The sequence below is a fragment of the Coptis chinensis genome, chromosome 3 (genome assembly GCF_015680905.1).
Source record: "Coptis chinensis isolate HL-2020 chromosome 3, ASM1568090v1, whole genome shotgun sequence".
Taxonomy (NCBI): Eukaryota; Viridiplantae; Streptophyta; class Magnoliopsida; order Ranunculales; family Ranunculaceae; genus Coptis; species Coptis chinensis.
Window position 1 is genome coordinate 22,369,974 of NC_141458.1, and position 16,383 is coordinate 22,386,356.

General features: G+C 39.0%; 1 protein-coding gene and 1 long non-coding RNA gene across 2 annotated transcripts; both read left to right on the forward strand.

The window, feature by feature from the left end:
• The first annotated feature begins 7,280 nt into the window (after positions 1-7,280).
• Positions 7,281-11,005, forward strand: LOC147508635 (uncharacterized). Its single transcript, XM_086597458.1, has 8 exons — positions 7,281-8,447; positions 8,559-9,305; positions 9,464-9,583; positions 9,689-9,744; positions 9,978-10,125; positions 10,323-10,397; positions 10,506-10,571; positions 10,961-11,005. The coding sequence occupies exons 1-8, from the start codon at positions 7,281-7,283 to the stop codon at positions 11,003-11,005; spliced, it is 2,424 nt and encodes an 807-aa protein (XP_086453584.1).
• Positions 11,006-11,640: 635 nt separating this feature from the next.
• Positions 11,641-12,581, forward strand: LOC147508636 (uncharacterized). Its single transcript, XR_015216393.1, has 4 exons — positions 11,641-11,755; positions 11,920-12,005; positions 12,137-12,279; positions 12,396-12,581. It is a non-coding gene; the product is annotated as an uncharacterized LOC147508636 (long non-coding RNA).
• The last annotated feature ends 3,802 nt before the right edge of the window (positions 12,582-16,383 follow it).

Genomic DNA, 16,383 nt, shown 5'->3' on the forward strand with positions numbered 1-16,383 from the left:
AAAACTATTATACAACCTATATCGAGTTTAATATAATTCTATTTGAAAATTATGGATTAATATCCTAAACCACAAAGTGAATAGGCTATCTCAATTTGATCCCTTAGTTTCCAAGTACTTATGCATCATAATCGCTGCTCATTAACGTATTTCGGTTTATTTTTAATAAAAATATATTATGATTCAAAAATTTGCCGCTAAATCACCATAAATATAATAAAACTATTATACAAGATAGATCGAGTTTAAGATAATTCTATTTGAAAATTACGGATTAATATCCTAAACCACAAAGTGATGAGGCTATCTCAATTTGATATCTTAATTAGTTTCCAAGTACTTATGTACCATAATCGTTGGTCATTAATGTATTTCGGTTTATTTTCAATAAAAATATATTCGATTCTGTTAGACATTTTGTAAAGCATTTTCAGCCCACAAAATATTTAATAGATCCCGGGCGTATGTCCAGGTCCAATATCTAGTTAGCTCTATTTTAGCTCTACTTTATTGACTTTAGCTCTACTTTATTGACTTTAACACTACTTTTAAAGGGATAGGGAGCCATTGGACTCAGCCTTACTACATGTGGCAGTTCGATTTCTCAATATCTAACACCGCACACTTAAGTTTGGTGTCGGGTATACATCAAAACCCCTATATTTCACGACCTGATGTGTTCGGGTTTTAGTCAACCCGACGTAATTCCCTAACCTAGACACACATCCAAACTTTCAAAATGCTTCTTGTCACACATTGTTTTGTCCCAACTCTCAAATCATATATGCTCTGTGATGCTCAATATTGTTGTTTCAACATACTTGATAATGTGTGATGGCGCGGTGTCGTCTATGAATTTCTAGCATCACGACGTGAACATGTAACTGTGTAAGTGCATATATTTGTTCATATTTATTCTCTTATCACATGACGACACATGCATGGTAGGATATTTTACATAATTCAACACACACTATATATCAACGTTTTTGTATCGATCCGTCCCATCCTATCACGCACATCGATATTGTCTCCATTTAGTCACTGTAGGCATCTAACAGTGTGCGGTTTTTAGATTTCGGACAACAGCTTTTCAGGAAATCACCTATTTTTGGACTAGTCCCGAGAACGCTTAACTGTGAAATTCTTATGTAATCTAACAGTTAAACGATCCGAAAAATGCCTCAACGTTAGAATTTGAAAATTTTGAAAGATCAATTATTTATAACTATAATTTTTGGACAACCACCAAAGCAAAATGAGATCACACAATGACGCAACTGTCATCCAAACCCGGACTAGACGTTCTTCGGGCCACGTCATGAATATCACAGTCCTTAGGATACTTCACATACAATATGAAAACATCTAACGTCTTCAAGAACAAAGACAACATTTTCTTCAATTCGTTAATTAATTACCACATTGCCTGGTTACAACAACTATATTTCATTAATCAACGACAACAGTCGATACAAGATTTGACTTGTGTGTTTCATTGTCAAACCAGATCACATGCAACCGTTACAGATCTGGTCATTAGTGTATACTTTCAAATATTTTCAATCTATAGCACAGAGCATTACCGTTCTCATGAATCAATAGCGCACAGAGCGTTACCAATAACTCTGTTTGCTTGATTCCGATTCCTTGACACAATTGGCTACGTAGACATTTTCCCAACAACGAAGAGCATCTACTTCTCAATCTCAATGCAAAACAACATTTCTTTTATCAGAAGCATTTATGTTTGATCAATTTACATTTGTATTTGGTTTAAAGAAATTCATTGATGTAATGTTCTTTTAGTTAATTATTTTGCAGACTAAAATAGACATGTACAATTTGGAAGCTCCATGAAAGCAAGTCCAGTGCAACATGCTATTTTGGCATGGTGCCAAATGGGCCTTTTAGAGCAACTATAGCTAACTACAACATTATGCCGAAGGACGCGTCATTTGGGCACCAAATAATTTATAATTCAGTCAAAATGTATCAATGCAGTATCCTATGATTACAGTCATGGACTGTCAATTTTGCCTACAAGATTTATAGGTTCATAACCATTCCATATCTATCTAATAAAACACAACTGTGTGGGGCCCGAAAAGTCCAATCCGACCGCTCTAATTCTTTTTCACCAACTTAGGACCTGGCAGAAAAGAAGAATCCCACCTGATATGCTGCTTCTATCCGCAACATATGGGTCCATATGATCACTCTTTTTTTACTGCTCGACTTCTCATCTCTCCCACATCATGCATCTCTCCCACATCATCAATGCTACCACTCCCATATCATCTCTCGACTATATACATGCATGGTAAGTTTTTTTTTTGGGGCGAGTTAAGTAGCAAGTTGAAGGTGCATGCTTCACTTGCTAAGCAAAGTTGAATGATTTTGATATGCTTTTGTGATGTAGGTTCCCCCTAGTACTCCAGTCGTTAATGCTTGAGAGTTAATGCCCTGCTAAGGGATTGTGTTGGCTTGACCAAGTAAAGGACACATTTTGTTGTGATTTGAGAAACTTGAGAGTTGTGTAGGAATGTCTTTTCTAAGCAGTCAGGAGTCATTGTAATTTGCATTTTAAGGTAAGTTCAATTTATCATCAATGCTACCAGTCTAGCTGTTTTTGTTTATTCCTTTTGATTTTCTTAGTTTTTTTCCGATTTTTAATCTTTGAAACCGGAAGTGAAAAAGAAATAGTAGATCTTGAGTCATTCTTTTAGATCATCGATGGAACTTCATTTCATACTAATTCATTTATGGAGCTTAATCTTTCGCGGCCGTTGCTTAGAGCTTGTGATACTTTGGGATATCAGAAGCCTACTCCAATTCAGGTTTTGTTTTATTGTCACATTTAAGTATGTTTGTATGCGATTATTGAGTTTTTTTTCTTGTCTGTCATTGATTATTAGAGTTTTTTTTTAATAAAATTGTAGGCAGCTTGCATTCCTCTAGCGTTAATGGGGCGTGATACTTGCGAGAGTGCTATGACGGGTTATGGAAAGGTAAGGTTACAATGTTTAAAGTCCATTTATTGTGTGTGGTTTTAAAAACCCATAAAGGAACAACCTTTTCCATCATTTTTTCCGTCCTCGGTGTCAAGGCTCGTAATGTCTTACTAAAGGACGGTCTTTTTCGTCCCCACTTTCTTTACTTCCTTCTTTTTGTAATCATGCTATTTTGTAATCACTTTTTAGGCGCTCTTTTTGTTATCAAACCAACAATACAACTTTGACTTTCTACGATTCCATGCTACGTACTTCAGTATTACTGCCATTGCAAACTCCAAACTTTCATTTTCGTTGTTAATCTTTTTCTGTTCTACAGGATCGCATGGATAAGGGTAAACATCTAATGGACCCTTCTAAGGATCCATCGAACAAGAAAACCCATATTTTTGTTCCGGTCGCAGATAGACTCTTCCTCCAACCACCTACGCCTCAACGACCTGCTCACACCCGGGTATTACTCTCACCTGGCTCCAGTAAATGTTTAGGCGCTCTTTTTGTTATCAAAACAACAGTACAACTTCGACTTTCTATGATTCCATGCTACATACTTCAGTATTACTACCATTGCAAACTCCAAACTTTTGTTTTCGTTGTTAATCTTTTTCTTTTCTATAGGATCGCATGGATAAGGGTAAACGTCCAATGGACCCTTCTAAGGATCCATCGAACAAGAAAAACTAGATTTTTGTTCCGGTTGCAGATAGACTCTTCCTCCAACCACCTACGCCTCAACGACCTGCTCGCTCCCGGGTATTACTTTCACCTGGCTCCAATAAATGTTCTGCTCAGTTGCGCGTGGCCAAAAACTACTTATGTTGCCCGTTCATTATAATTTGTTGGTTTCACATTACGTTTTTTAACTACTTATTTGGTTTATATAGCTTCCGACGCCACCAATTCTCAACAAAGGGAAACGCCCTTTCGACCCTTCTAAGGAACCTTCCAAGCATAACAAATATGCTTTTGTTGCCCCCCCAGATATACTCAGTATTCAACCGCCTCCTGGCTTATGGGTATTTATTGCTCCTATTTCTTTATCTCTATCTCGCCTATATATATTTCCCCGCTTACGTTGTCGTTACTGTTGGCCTATTTTTGCGTTTGGTTTATTACCATTTACTGCTTTATTCATTTCCTTCTGGTCCCAACATTTATAAAATTTACCATTTACATATTTATTCATATGTAATTTATTCTTCTTTCTCCCCATCCGTCTAAGTGTAGAGAACTACCCCTTCCTCCGACAAAGAGACAGAACTAACAAAAAGAATACTAGCCCAGCGTGCTCGAAGGGCAAGAGAAAGAAGCGCTCAAGAGAAAGGCATCTCAGACTTTGCCAACCAAGCACGTCGTGTAATTGGCCACCAGCTCATAGGTTCAGCATTAAATACCTCTCTTTCACTTCCCCGCACTCCATCTACAACTGACAGGCGGCGAGCACATGGTACTACAATTACACCTCGTACGACACCATATAGCTGCCTTCCTTCTTCTGAGTTTCTTCAGAAATCTCTACCATTCCTTAATCCTGTCAGGCTGTTTACACTCCCCGAAGAACATGTCGCATCAAGTACCCATGACAATGAGATTTTCGTGCCAACGCAGTCTCACCAAAACGCAAGGTTAGTACGGGGTTCAATGAACCTTTCTCTTGGTTCTTCCTGGTTTACATTTAAAAAAAAATCTATAATATTTTCTTCTACATTCTTCGCAGTGCGCGTAACTGTGTGTCTACTACCTCATCATTAGTTCATCCAATACCACCTTCAACAAATGCAGCTTCAACTTCTGCACCTTCAACTTCTGCATCATCACCAACTAACCGAAATCCGCAGTATACTTCTTCACATTTATTAAAACATAAATACAAAAATATTGGCTCCTTTGTTTAAATAATGTAATTCTTCTCTCCTGCAGGCCACAAACATTTGCCGATCCTGCACAATACTGTGAGGATATTCACAATAATGGCTTTGACCGTCCGATTTCTGCTAATAATGTTGACATCAGTGATGACGAAGACGAAGTTGACAATATTGCTGCTAATCGTCTGGTTGAACAAGGAAGACACTCCTTAGGGAAAATGGATGTTCAGTGCCCATTCTGTAATGCACTCCATTGGATGGATGAACGACTAACAAAATCATCGTTATCACATCCTCGATTTGGGACTTGCTATTTGCAGGGGAAAGTCAGATTGCCTCCACTCCGACCATTGCCGCCAGCCCTTAAAGCTCTATATGATGGAAATGATCGCAAGTCAAAGTCATTTCGTAAGTACATAAGGCAATACAATCAAACTTTTGCATTTACGAGCCTTGGAGGAAATGAGCGTGTGTTTACTAGACGAGGTCCCCGGCCTTTTACTATCCATGGTCAGCTGCGTCATAGGACTGGAGCTCTAATTCCTGACTCTGGGCGGCAACCAACTTACTCACAACTTTACATATATGATCCCAGTGCTGCATTGGAGTTACGTCAACTTCGTAATCCTGGTTTGAACACAGATGTTCTAAAAATCATTCATGAAACTATGCTCCAGTATAACCATTTCTTTGCTATTTTTTGCCACACATACGATGTTCTTAGATCTGCCTCTCTTGGCCATGGCGAGAACTTCAACATCCCTGCGTATTTGCGTTACAGTGTTACAACAGACAGACGTCGTTACAATTTGCTAACCGCAGATGAGATTGCTGTCATTTTACCTGGGGATGGCAGCGAACGGGGAAGTATTAGAGATATTGTCATATATCTTAAAGGAAGGCAAGAATTCATGCAAATCAGTGAATGTCATCCAGCTTACTTGCCTTTGCATTATGTGCTAATGTTTCCTTTTGGAGATCTTGGGTGGTCACCTGACATGAGACGTTCGAACAGTTTAACTGGGGTAGTCACTAATGACCGATTGACACAGATGGATTTCTATTCTTATTGGTTGTTTGAACGCCCTGGGGAATATTCTGCAATCTTGCGAGGGCACAAACTATTCCAAGAGTTTGTGGTTGATGGGTGGGCAGTGACTGAACAGAACAAAATGAGATATTACAGACAACAACAAGACAAGCTTCGCGCCGAACTTTATCAAGGTATCACTGATGTCGTAGCTGAAGCTTTCGACCCAAACCAAATAGGAAGGCGAGTGGTGTTACCAGCATCTTGTGTCGGCAGCCCAAGGCACATGTTCGAAATTTTTCAAGATTCAATGGCCATCACGCGTTACAATAAGCATCCTGATATATTTCTCACTATGACTGCAAACCCACACTGGGAGGAAGTTGTTGATGCATTGTCTAAACACCAAACCGCAACTCACCGACCTGAGGTGGTGGTCCGTGCCTTTGAACTCAAGCGAAGGGCCTTGATGAAGGAAATTAAAAAAAATGGTGTGCTTGGTAAGGCAGTTGCACATGTCTACACCATTGAGTTTCAGAAACGCGGGTTGCCACATATGCATGCACTTATATATCTTCAGCATTCCGACAAGATCCATGTACCTGCTCAGGTTGATCATATTGTATGTGCAGAGTTCCCTGATCCAGAAGCCGAGCCTGAATTATTTCGGACCGTCCTCACATGTATGGTTCATGGTCCATGTGGACTAAAAAACCCTAACTCTCCGTGCATGGTAAATGGTAAATGCAAGCATCACTATCCCCGGACTTTTGCTGATGTTACCACCATGGACAAAGATGGATATCCTATCTACCGTCGTCGTGACAATGGTAGATCATATATTGTGAGAGGGCATACAGTTGATAATAGGGATGTTGTTCCTTACAATCCTTATCTTTCTAAAATGTTCAACTGCCACATTAATGTCGAGGTTTGTGCTGGGATCCGTTATGTTAAATACATTCACAAGTATATATTTAAAGGGCATGACAGACAACAATGGTGTACAAAGGATGACTTGGATGAGATCCAACAATATTTGGATCACGAGGTACATTGGACCACCGAAGCTGTTTTGGAGGTTGTTAAGTTTCCATCTGCATGAGGAGATTCCTACAGGTTATTAAACTTGGCACTTCATCTCCCGGAATGCACCATGTCATTTATAAAGCAGACGAACCAATGGCTGATATACTATCAAGAGCTGAGCGTCAGAAGTCAACTTTGACTGCCTTCTTTGAGTGTTGTGCATCAGATGTAAGAGCAAGTAACCTCACTTATCAAGAGTTCCCGAAATACTACGTCTGGAACAAGCAATCATAGACTTGGACATACCGGATACAAGAAGGAAGATTTGCTATTGGTAGAATGTATTTTGCCAGTCCTAATTCCGGTGAGCGATTTTACTTGCGCTTACTTCTGACGGTTGTAAAAGGACCTAAATCTTTTGATGATCTGAAGAGGATTGGAAATGGTCCCCCACTTCCTACTTTCAAAGATGCCTGTGTCGCACACGGACTTATAGAGGATGACAGTGAATGGGTGCAATGTCTACAGGAGGCTGCAGTCATGCAAACCGGATATCATCTTCGCAGACTATTTTGTGTTATTCTCTCAGAGTGCAATTCTTTGCAACCCCATACACTGTGGAATGATTTCTGGGAAAATATATGTGATGACCTTCCACACAAGCTTCGAACACTGTTCGACATTCAAGAACCTACCCCTGCTGAAGTGCAAGATTATGGTTTATTTCTCTTAAATGAGATTCTAATAGAGTCAGGTAAATCACTAGCTAATTTCCCTCCGATGCCGATGCCTCTGTTAACTACCAAATGGAACTTAGTTGTTGCAAACCATCTCATATGGGACCAACGGCAATTTCAGTTTGACCCTCAAAATGAAATTGCCCATAGCAACAGGGTGCTACTTAATGCAGAGCAAGACTTTTCATATAAAGCAGTGATAGATTCAGTTTCCCAAAATAAAGGGAAGCTATTCTTTTTGAATGGAGCAGCGGGAACAGGCAAAACTTTCGTCTACAACACAATCGCTGCTACGTGTCGTGCTGAGGGGCATATTGTTATTATGGTAGCTTCATTTGGAATAGCTTCATTACTGTTGGCAGGCGGTCGTACTGCTCACTCAACTTTTCACATCCCAATAGATATTCTTGATACCTCTGTTTGTGGGTTCAGTAAGAATTCAATGCATGCCGAATTATTCAGGGAAGCCAAACTTATTATTTGGGATGAAGTCCCAATGCAAAACAGGTTTTGTGTGGAGGCAGTTGATCGGACACTCCGGGATACTCGCGATAATAGTAACCCTTTCGGTAGAATAACAGTGGTGCTTGGTGGTGATTTCCGTCAATGCCTTCCAGTTATACCCAAAGGGGATCGGGAACAGATTGTGCGTGCTTCCTTGTGGTCTTCCTTCCTTTGGAATCACATTCATGTTCTAACTCTTGCCCAAAACATGCGATTGGAAAATGGAAACTTTGTAAATATTGCGTTTGCAAATTTCTTAATGGAGGTACCAAACTTTGCATTTTCCCTTCTACTATTTTCCTTTATTTGCATCATTCTTTGTACAATTTTTTTATTCGTACTAATATCATTACTATTTTCTCCTTACCACGTTTAGATAGGAAGTGACCCAAGTGAGACGGTTGAACTACCATCAACAATTCGACGGTGTGCAAATCTTCAAGATCTTGTTTCTACTACATATCCTCAGTTGAATCAAGCTACCACTGTTACACCCGAATATTTAACTGAGCGCACAATTCTATCAGCACGCAATGATGATGTCAATGACATTAATGCAACAGCTTTAAATATGTTCCCATGGGAAAGTACTCTCTTTCTAGTTGCAGACAAGATGGCAGACGAGGATGCAACCAATCCAACAAATATTAATCAATACCCAAATGAGTACTTAAACTCACTTGATCCAAATTGCCCGCCACCGCGTTTAAATCTTAACCTAAAAGTTGGCTGCCCTATAATGTTGTTGCGAAATATTGCTCCCAAAGATGGATTATGCAATGGAACCCGCTTGATGGTGGTCCAATGTCAGCCACATGTTCTTTTTGCAAGAATTTTAACTGGTGAAAAGGCAGGTAATCTTGTCTTCACTCCAAGGATATCTTTGTCGCCGTCATCTTCTGATCTTCCTTTTCATATGACGAGAAGACAATTTCCTATACGTGTCGCCTATTCAATGACTATAAATAAGTCACAAGGACAATTAGTGAAATATGTGGGAATTGACCTTCGCACTGAAGTTTTCAGTCATGGTCAGTTATATGTAGCTCTATCAAGGTGCACTTCTTCAGACAGAATAAGTATTCTCCTCCCTCCAAATTCGGGAAATCATACCCCAAACTTTGTATACCCAAAAGTCTTACTATAATTCGTAAGTTCTTTTTCCATTTACTTTGAATAGTTTCTCATTGACTTCATAGATGTGTAGTGGCTCTGACTTGGTTAATGTGCTTCTTTCTATTTATGTAGTTCTGTGACGTGGAGTTCTTTCTATTTATGTAGTTCTGCGACTTGGAGTGTGTTTCCATTTTGTCCGTTTTTGCGCAGGAGACTTCATTACGCACCTTGATTAGTTACGTTTTGGTTGCGGAGAGTATTCGATTGGCTGGACAGGCTTTGAAGGTATGATTTGTAGATGTTAGCTGTTGAATAGTTTTGCTTGCTAGAAAATGGAATGAGACTATATATTCTTGTGAAATGCAGGCTGTGTATGTACTGTACTCATAGGATCATGCCTTAAAGCTCTTGTATTTCATTGCGATGGCTGGATTTGTTTGTGCCCTGTTTGCATGTGGGATTCCCCATTTGTCCGCTTTGAGAATCTGGCTTGGATTTCAACAGTCTTGACTTTAATATATATCGTCATAGCATTTGATATCCCGAATTTTTGCTGCTTTCTTCCATTTGATATCATCGTTAGCAGAAACTTTTGTGTAAGTGATTAGTAACCGTGCTTGGTTTCTTATTATTGTCCCATTACCTGATATTAATATTTTTAAGCTTTATTACATCTTAGTGAGGAGGATGTTGCTGCAATTGCTTTCGAAATTTTTGATGAGCTAATTGAATCTCCTGCACCTCTTGGGGACTCTGTAAGATCTATAGTGCAGTTTTCTCTTGAAGTTTGTTCAAGTCAAAATTTGGAGTCTAATACACGCCATCAGGTTGGAAATGTCAAATGCATCAATTCTCTTTTCTCTATGAATTGATTATTTCGACAGTATTAATTTTATAGCTATGCTCATGTCCCACAATCTCTGTTCTCTGCTTCCACATCAGGCTATTTAGATAATCTCATGGCTTGCGAAGTATAAGTCCAGTCCTCTTGAAAAGCACAAGCTGGTGATACCTATTCTGCAAGTTATGTGCCCTTCACTTGCGTAAAAATGAAGGAGTTGAATTGGATGATCTTGCAGCAGATCGAGCTGCTGCTGAAGTCATCTATACAATGGCTATAAACTTGACATCACATGCACTTTTGTTTTTGATTGATTGAGGGAGATAATAAGTATATCTAACTATAAATTTTCTGATTGTATGACAGGGTCCACTTTCAGTTAAGTTTAATCAACAACTGAAGATGCTTGCAGGGAAGATCAACTTGAAAAGAGTAAAAGACTGCTTGCACCTTCAATTTAAATCCTTTATTTCATGTGCAAAGTTTCTGATGCCCTTTCTGTACACACATGATTCCATGTATATGAAGCTTAGCGTCACACCTCACTGGGTGCACCTATTCACCCGGCCCACAAAATGCAACATATATTGGCAATTTCTGAATTTCAGTAAATCACTATATCATATATTGGCCTAAGTTTAAGCCCACTGGGAAATTGAAGAGAGCGATTTTGTTGATTAGTTCCACATAGCGTATCATTTTTAGATCAAAATCACAAGTTCTTAGATAATTGAAGTTAGACATATGAAGTGGAGTTATCCTGATCTTACGTGAGAATTCCTTGAGTGATGTCTTGACTAAACTGCTATCTTCTTGTATAGATTGTTGGGTTTATTGTTGGAGTTGTAGCTCCATTGAGAAGGTGAATGATTGGTGAAAGTGCTCCTCTTCATGTGATCCAAGACTCTGCTTCTTTGCTAGGGTATGATACAAACAAAGATATTTAGCGATGGAAAGCATGTTCATTCATACTTTATCTTAGAAAGTAAAATTTTGAGCATAAATATCATACATATTGAAACACTATGTATTTGTGACTTTTAGCTTTTAGACCTGATTGGCTGATTGCACTGTTTTTTTATGGAACTGACAAATTATTAACATGTGTTATATGATGCTTTGAATAGCTTAGTCTTTAAAGCTATGTGGTAGTTGAAGAAACCTAATTTCTTTGTTAGTATTGTTTGATGTCTACTGATACCATTTTCCTTGCTAACTTTGAACATTTTACCGAAATATTCCTTCTTCAGTACTAGATCCTTGAATATTATCTGAAGTGTTTGTCTCAGTAAATTTGTGTTTTCATAGTTTCTATCTCTGTCGTATTTTAATTTCCACATAAAACCTATCTAAGCAAATCAATGAATACACATATGGTTGTTTGTGGATGACAGTCGGGTTTCCTTATTCTTGTGAAATCACGGTATGTATGTCTTGTACTCGAGATGATCATGCCTTAAAGCTCCCGTAATTCATTCGCGATGGCTGGATTTGTTTTTTACTGTTTGCATTTGGGATTCCCCATTTGTCAGCTATGAGAATCTATCTTGGAGTTTCAACAGTCTTGAGTTTAATATAGAATATCGTCATCGCATGTGTGCTATCGTTTCAAGATGGTATGTGTTGTCTTTCCCAAATTCTCAATGTCGTGGCCCTGGTCTAATGAAGTTCTGTAGAAGCTTTTCCTTTTTCCTTTTAGATGTAGTTATTTTCTTTATACATTATAAAATCCTATGACTTCAATTGTCAACACTGTTAAATTTTGATATGCAACTTGCAGCAAGAAGTCGATACTGATCTAGCTTTACTGCCTTTCAAACCAGTGTTGCTAAAGGTTCTTCAATGTTCATTTCTTTATGGAATTAAGTAAGATCTCATACTATCAATCAATCTAATTAAAATGGACGCATTCAGAGTTTTTGAGATACTTTGAAGTTGATACATTTGCTGATGTTGATCGGTTTAAAGTTTAAACTTAAATTTATTGCCTGAGTTAGGTGAACAATCATCATTAGAAGCACCAATAGTCTGCGGCAACAGAAATCGATGTCATGTCCCGGGTGTCCTTTACAATCCAAATACATTGGAGAGCTTCCGTGCCCTTGATAAACAGAGTTTGTTGAATTCAGAAGCAAATAAGGTATTTTTCAAGTTTCCTTGTAATCAAAATAACGGTGATTGTTTGGCGAGCCACATGTTTAGAAATTCTTACGTCTATAGTCTTCTTAAGTCTTACCAACATTCACTGATTTTCAGATTTGGGAGGACATCCGTTCTGGTAGAGCTGTGGAGGATAGTTCTTTACTTTCAAAGTTCCTTCTAATTTCTTTTGCTGATTTGAAAAAGTGGAGCTTCAACTACCGGTTTGCATTACCTGCTCTGAAGGTTGATCCTCTAGCAACCTTGATTGATTTGAGGCCAGCTTCAGTCTACTTCAATCTAGAAGAGGTACCGAGAATTAAATTTTATATATCTGAGTACTGCTAAATATAAATGTTTAGATATGTTCTTTTTGTTAATTGGTATTGGTTACGATGAGAAATGGTTTATTCCGAGTAATAGGCCGAGTCCCCTGTCGGTTTGCTTGTAACGAATGGCGTAACTCAAGCTTAACAGGTCGTGGAGAGGGTGCAACTTTTGAGTTGTTTTAAACGATCTTTGAAGGAAAAGATCCGGTGGTGACCGTCATGTCTTCGATGGCGAGAAGAGCGGATCTCAACTCTCAAAGACATTGGCCCTACGGACTAATTTCTATTCAAAGAAGACCTATGTGCCTACCCGGTGGAGTAACTATGTGGAATAATTACTTTATCTTTTGCTTCGGTTAGATCTATGTCCCACTACTATGATCGGTAGTTGAGCTTGTTAGACTTGTTTACGGGTTTTACGCAAGGATTTAACGAAAGAAGACGAGAATTTATGGTCTTTAGAGGGGGCGGATCCGAGAAAAATCTTTCTTTATGGGCTCAACTTGAGTTTAAAACCTAAGTCTTTACCTTTAATATTGAGTGTATACTCATTTGGTATTTTATTTCTCGGTGTCATTAAAAGTATGTGCTTTCTCATGGAGCAACTTTTTTTTTTATTGCTCATGTTTTACCGAAACTGTATAACCGTTGGCAATAGCGAGGGCCTAAATTTGCCAATGGTGATAGCGAATGCAACTTATTCTCTCACCATCACCACTGGGCTCATAGATGCAATTGAATCTTTCCCCTAGAGTTTCTACAGATTATAGTGATATGTTGCCATATATAGATCGGGAATGTTTGCTGTGGATGCTTCGGAAAATGAACGTCAGAATAAAATGAGGGTAATTGACAGTCGTTGTTAGAGGTCTTCGGACTTTGTATCTTAAATGTATTTTTTAGAAAAATTACAATTAAGAGGGAATCGCGCTCACTTTGCAGGAAACGTATGATCAAGAGCATGCTACGAAAGAACCCAGATTGTAGATTGACCGTCAGGAACCCATATTGTAGACTGACCGTAAGGCATGTGGAGCGTCGAGGTAGCGCTGTAGGCACATCCACGCCTCGCGGGCTGTAGGCACGGGCATGCCCTAGTCTATCTAATAAAACACAACTGTGTGGGGCCCGAAGGGCCCAATCCGACCGCTCTAATTCTTTTTCACCAACTTATGACCTGGCAGAAAAGAAGAATCCCACCTGATATGCTGCTTCTATCCGCAACATATGGGTCCATATGATCACTCTTTTTTTACTGCTCGACTTCTCATCTCTCCAACATCCCTCATCTCTCCCACTCACTCTTTTCTACTGCTCGACTTCTCATCTCTCCCACATCACGCATCTCTCCCACATCATCAATGCTATCACTCCCACATCATCTCTCGACTATATACATGCATGGTAAGTTTTTTTTTTGGGCGAGTTAAGTAGCAAGTTGAGTGCATGCTTCACTTGCTAAGCAAAGTTGAATGATTTTGATATGCTTTTGTGATGTAGGTTCCCCCTGGTACTCAAGTCGTTAATGCTTGAGAGTTAATGCCATACTAAGGGATTGTGTTGGCTTGACCAAGTAAAGGACGCATTTTGTTGTGATTTGAGAAACTTGAGAGTTGTGTAGGAATGTCTTTTCTAAGCAGCCAGGAGTCATTGTAATTTGCATTTTAAGGTAAGTTCAATTTATCATCAATGCTATCAGTCTAGCTGTTTCTGTTTATTCCTTTTGATTTTCTTAGTTCTTTTCCAATTTTTTAATGTTGAAACCGGAAGTGAAAGAAATAGTAGATGCGAAGTCGTTCTTTTTGTCATCTGATGGAACTTCATTTCATGCTAATTCATTTATGGAACTTAATCTTTTGCGGCCGTTGCTTAGAGCTTGTGATACTTTGGGATATCAGAAGCCTACTCCAATTCAGGTTTTGTTTTATTGTCACATTTAAGTATGTTTGTATGCGATTATTGAGTTTTTTTTCTTGCCTGTCATTGATTATTAGAGTTTTTTTTTTTAATAAAATTGTAGGCAGCTTGCATTCCTCTAGCGTTAATGGGGCGTGATATTTGCGAGAGTGCTATGACGGGTTATGGAAAGGTAAGGTTACAATGTTTAAAGTCCATTTATTGTGTGTGGTTTTAAAAACCCATAAAGGAACAACCTTTTCCATCATTTTTTCCGTCCTCAGTGTCAAGGCTCGTAATGTCTTACTAAATGACGGTCTTTTTCGTCCCCACTTTCTTTACTTCCTTCTTTTTGTAATAATGCTATTTTGTAATCACTTTGTAGGCGCTCTTTTTGTTATCAAACCAACAATACAACTTTGACTTTCTCACGATTCCATGCTACGTGCCGGGTATTACGCCATTGCAAACTCAAACTTTCATTTTCGTTGTTAATCTTTTTTCTCGTTCTACAAGATCGCATGGATAAGGGTAAACATCCAATGGACCCTTCTAAGGATCCATCGAACAAGAAAACCCATATTTTTGTTCCGATTCGCGGATAGACTCTTCCTCCAACCACCTACGCCTCAACGACCTGCTCACACCCAGGTATTACTCTCACCTGGCTCCAGTAAATGTTTAGGCGCTCTTTTTGTTATCAAAACAACAGTATAACTTCGACTTTCTATGATTCCATGCTACGTACTTCAATATTATTACCATTGCAAACTCGAAACTTTCGTTTTCGTTGTTAATCTTTTTCTTTTCTATAGGATCGCATGGATAAGGGTAAACGTCCAATGGACCCTTCTAAGGATCCATCGAACAAGAAAAACCAGATTTTTGTTCCGGTTGCAGATAGACTTTTCCTCCAACCACCCACGTACGCCTCAACGACACAACGAAATGCTTCTCGCTCCCGGGTATTACTCTCACCTGGCTCCAATAAATGTTCTGCTCAGTTGCGCTTGGCCAAAAACTACTTATGTTGCCCGTTCATTATAATTTGTTGGTTTCACATTACGTTTTTTAACTACTTATTTGGTTTATATAGCTTCCGATGCCACCAATTCTCAACAAAGGGAAACGCCCTTTCAACCCTTCTAAGGAACCTTCCAAGCATAACAAATATGCTTTTGTTGCCCCCGGATATATACTTCGGATTCAACCGCCTCCTGGCTTATGGGTATTTATTGCTCCTATTTCTTTATCTCTATCTAGCCTATATATATTTCCCCCCTTTACGTTGTCGCTTCTTGTTGGCCTATTTTTGCGTTTGGTTTATTACCATTTACTGCTTTATTCATTTTCTTCTGGTCCCAACATTTATAAAATTTACCATTTACATATTTATTCATATGTAATTTATTCTTCTTTCTCCCCATCCGTCTAAGTGTAGAGAACTACCCCTTCCTCCGACAAAGAGACAGAACTAACAAAAAGAATACTAGCCCAGCGTGCTCGAAGGGCAAGAGAAAGAAGCGCTCAAGAGAAAGGCATCTCAGACTTTGCCAACCAAGCACGTCGTGTAATTGGCCACCAGCTCATAGGTTCATCATTAAATACCTCTCTTTCACTTCCCCGCACTCCATCTACAACTGACAGGCGGCGAGCACATGGTACTACAATTACACCTCGTACGACACCATATAGCTGCCTTCCTTCTTCTGAGTTTCTTCAGAAATCTCTACCATTCCTTAATCCTGTCAGGCTGTTTACACTCCCCGAAGAACATGTCGCATCAAGTACCCATGACAATGAGATTTTCGTGCCAATGCAGTCTCACCAAAACGCAAGGTTAGTACGGGATTCAATGAACCTTTCTCTTGGTTCTTCCT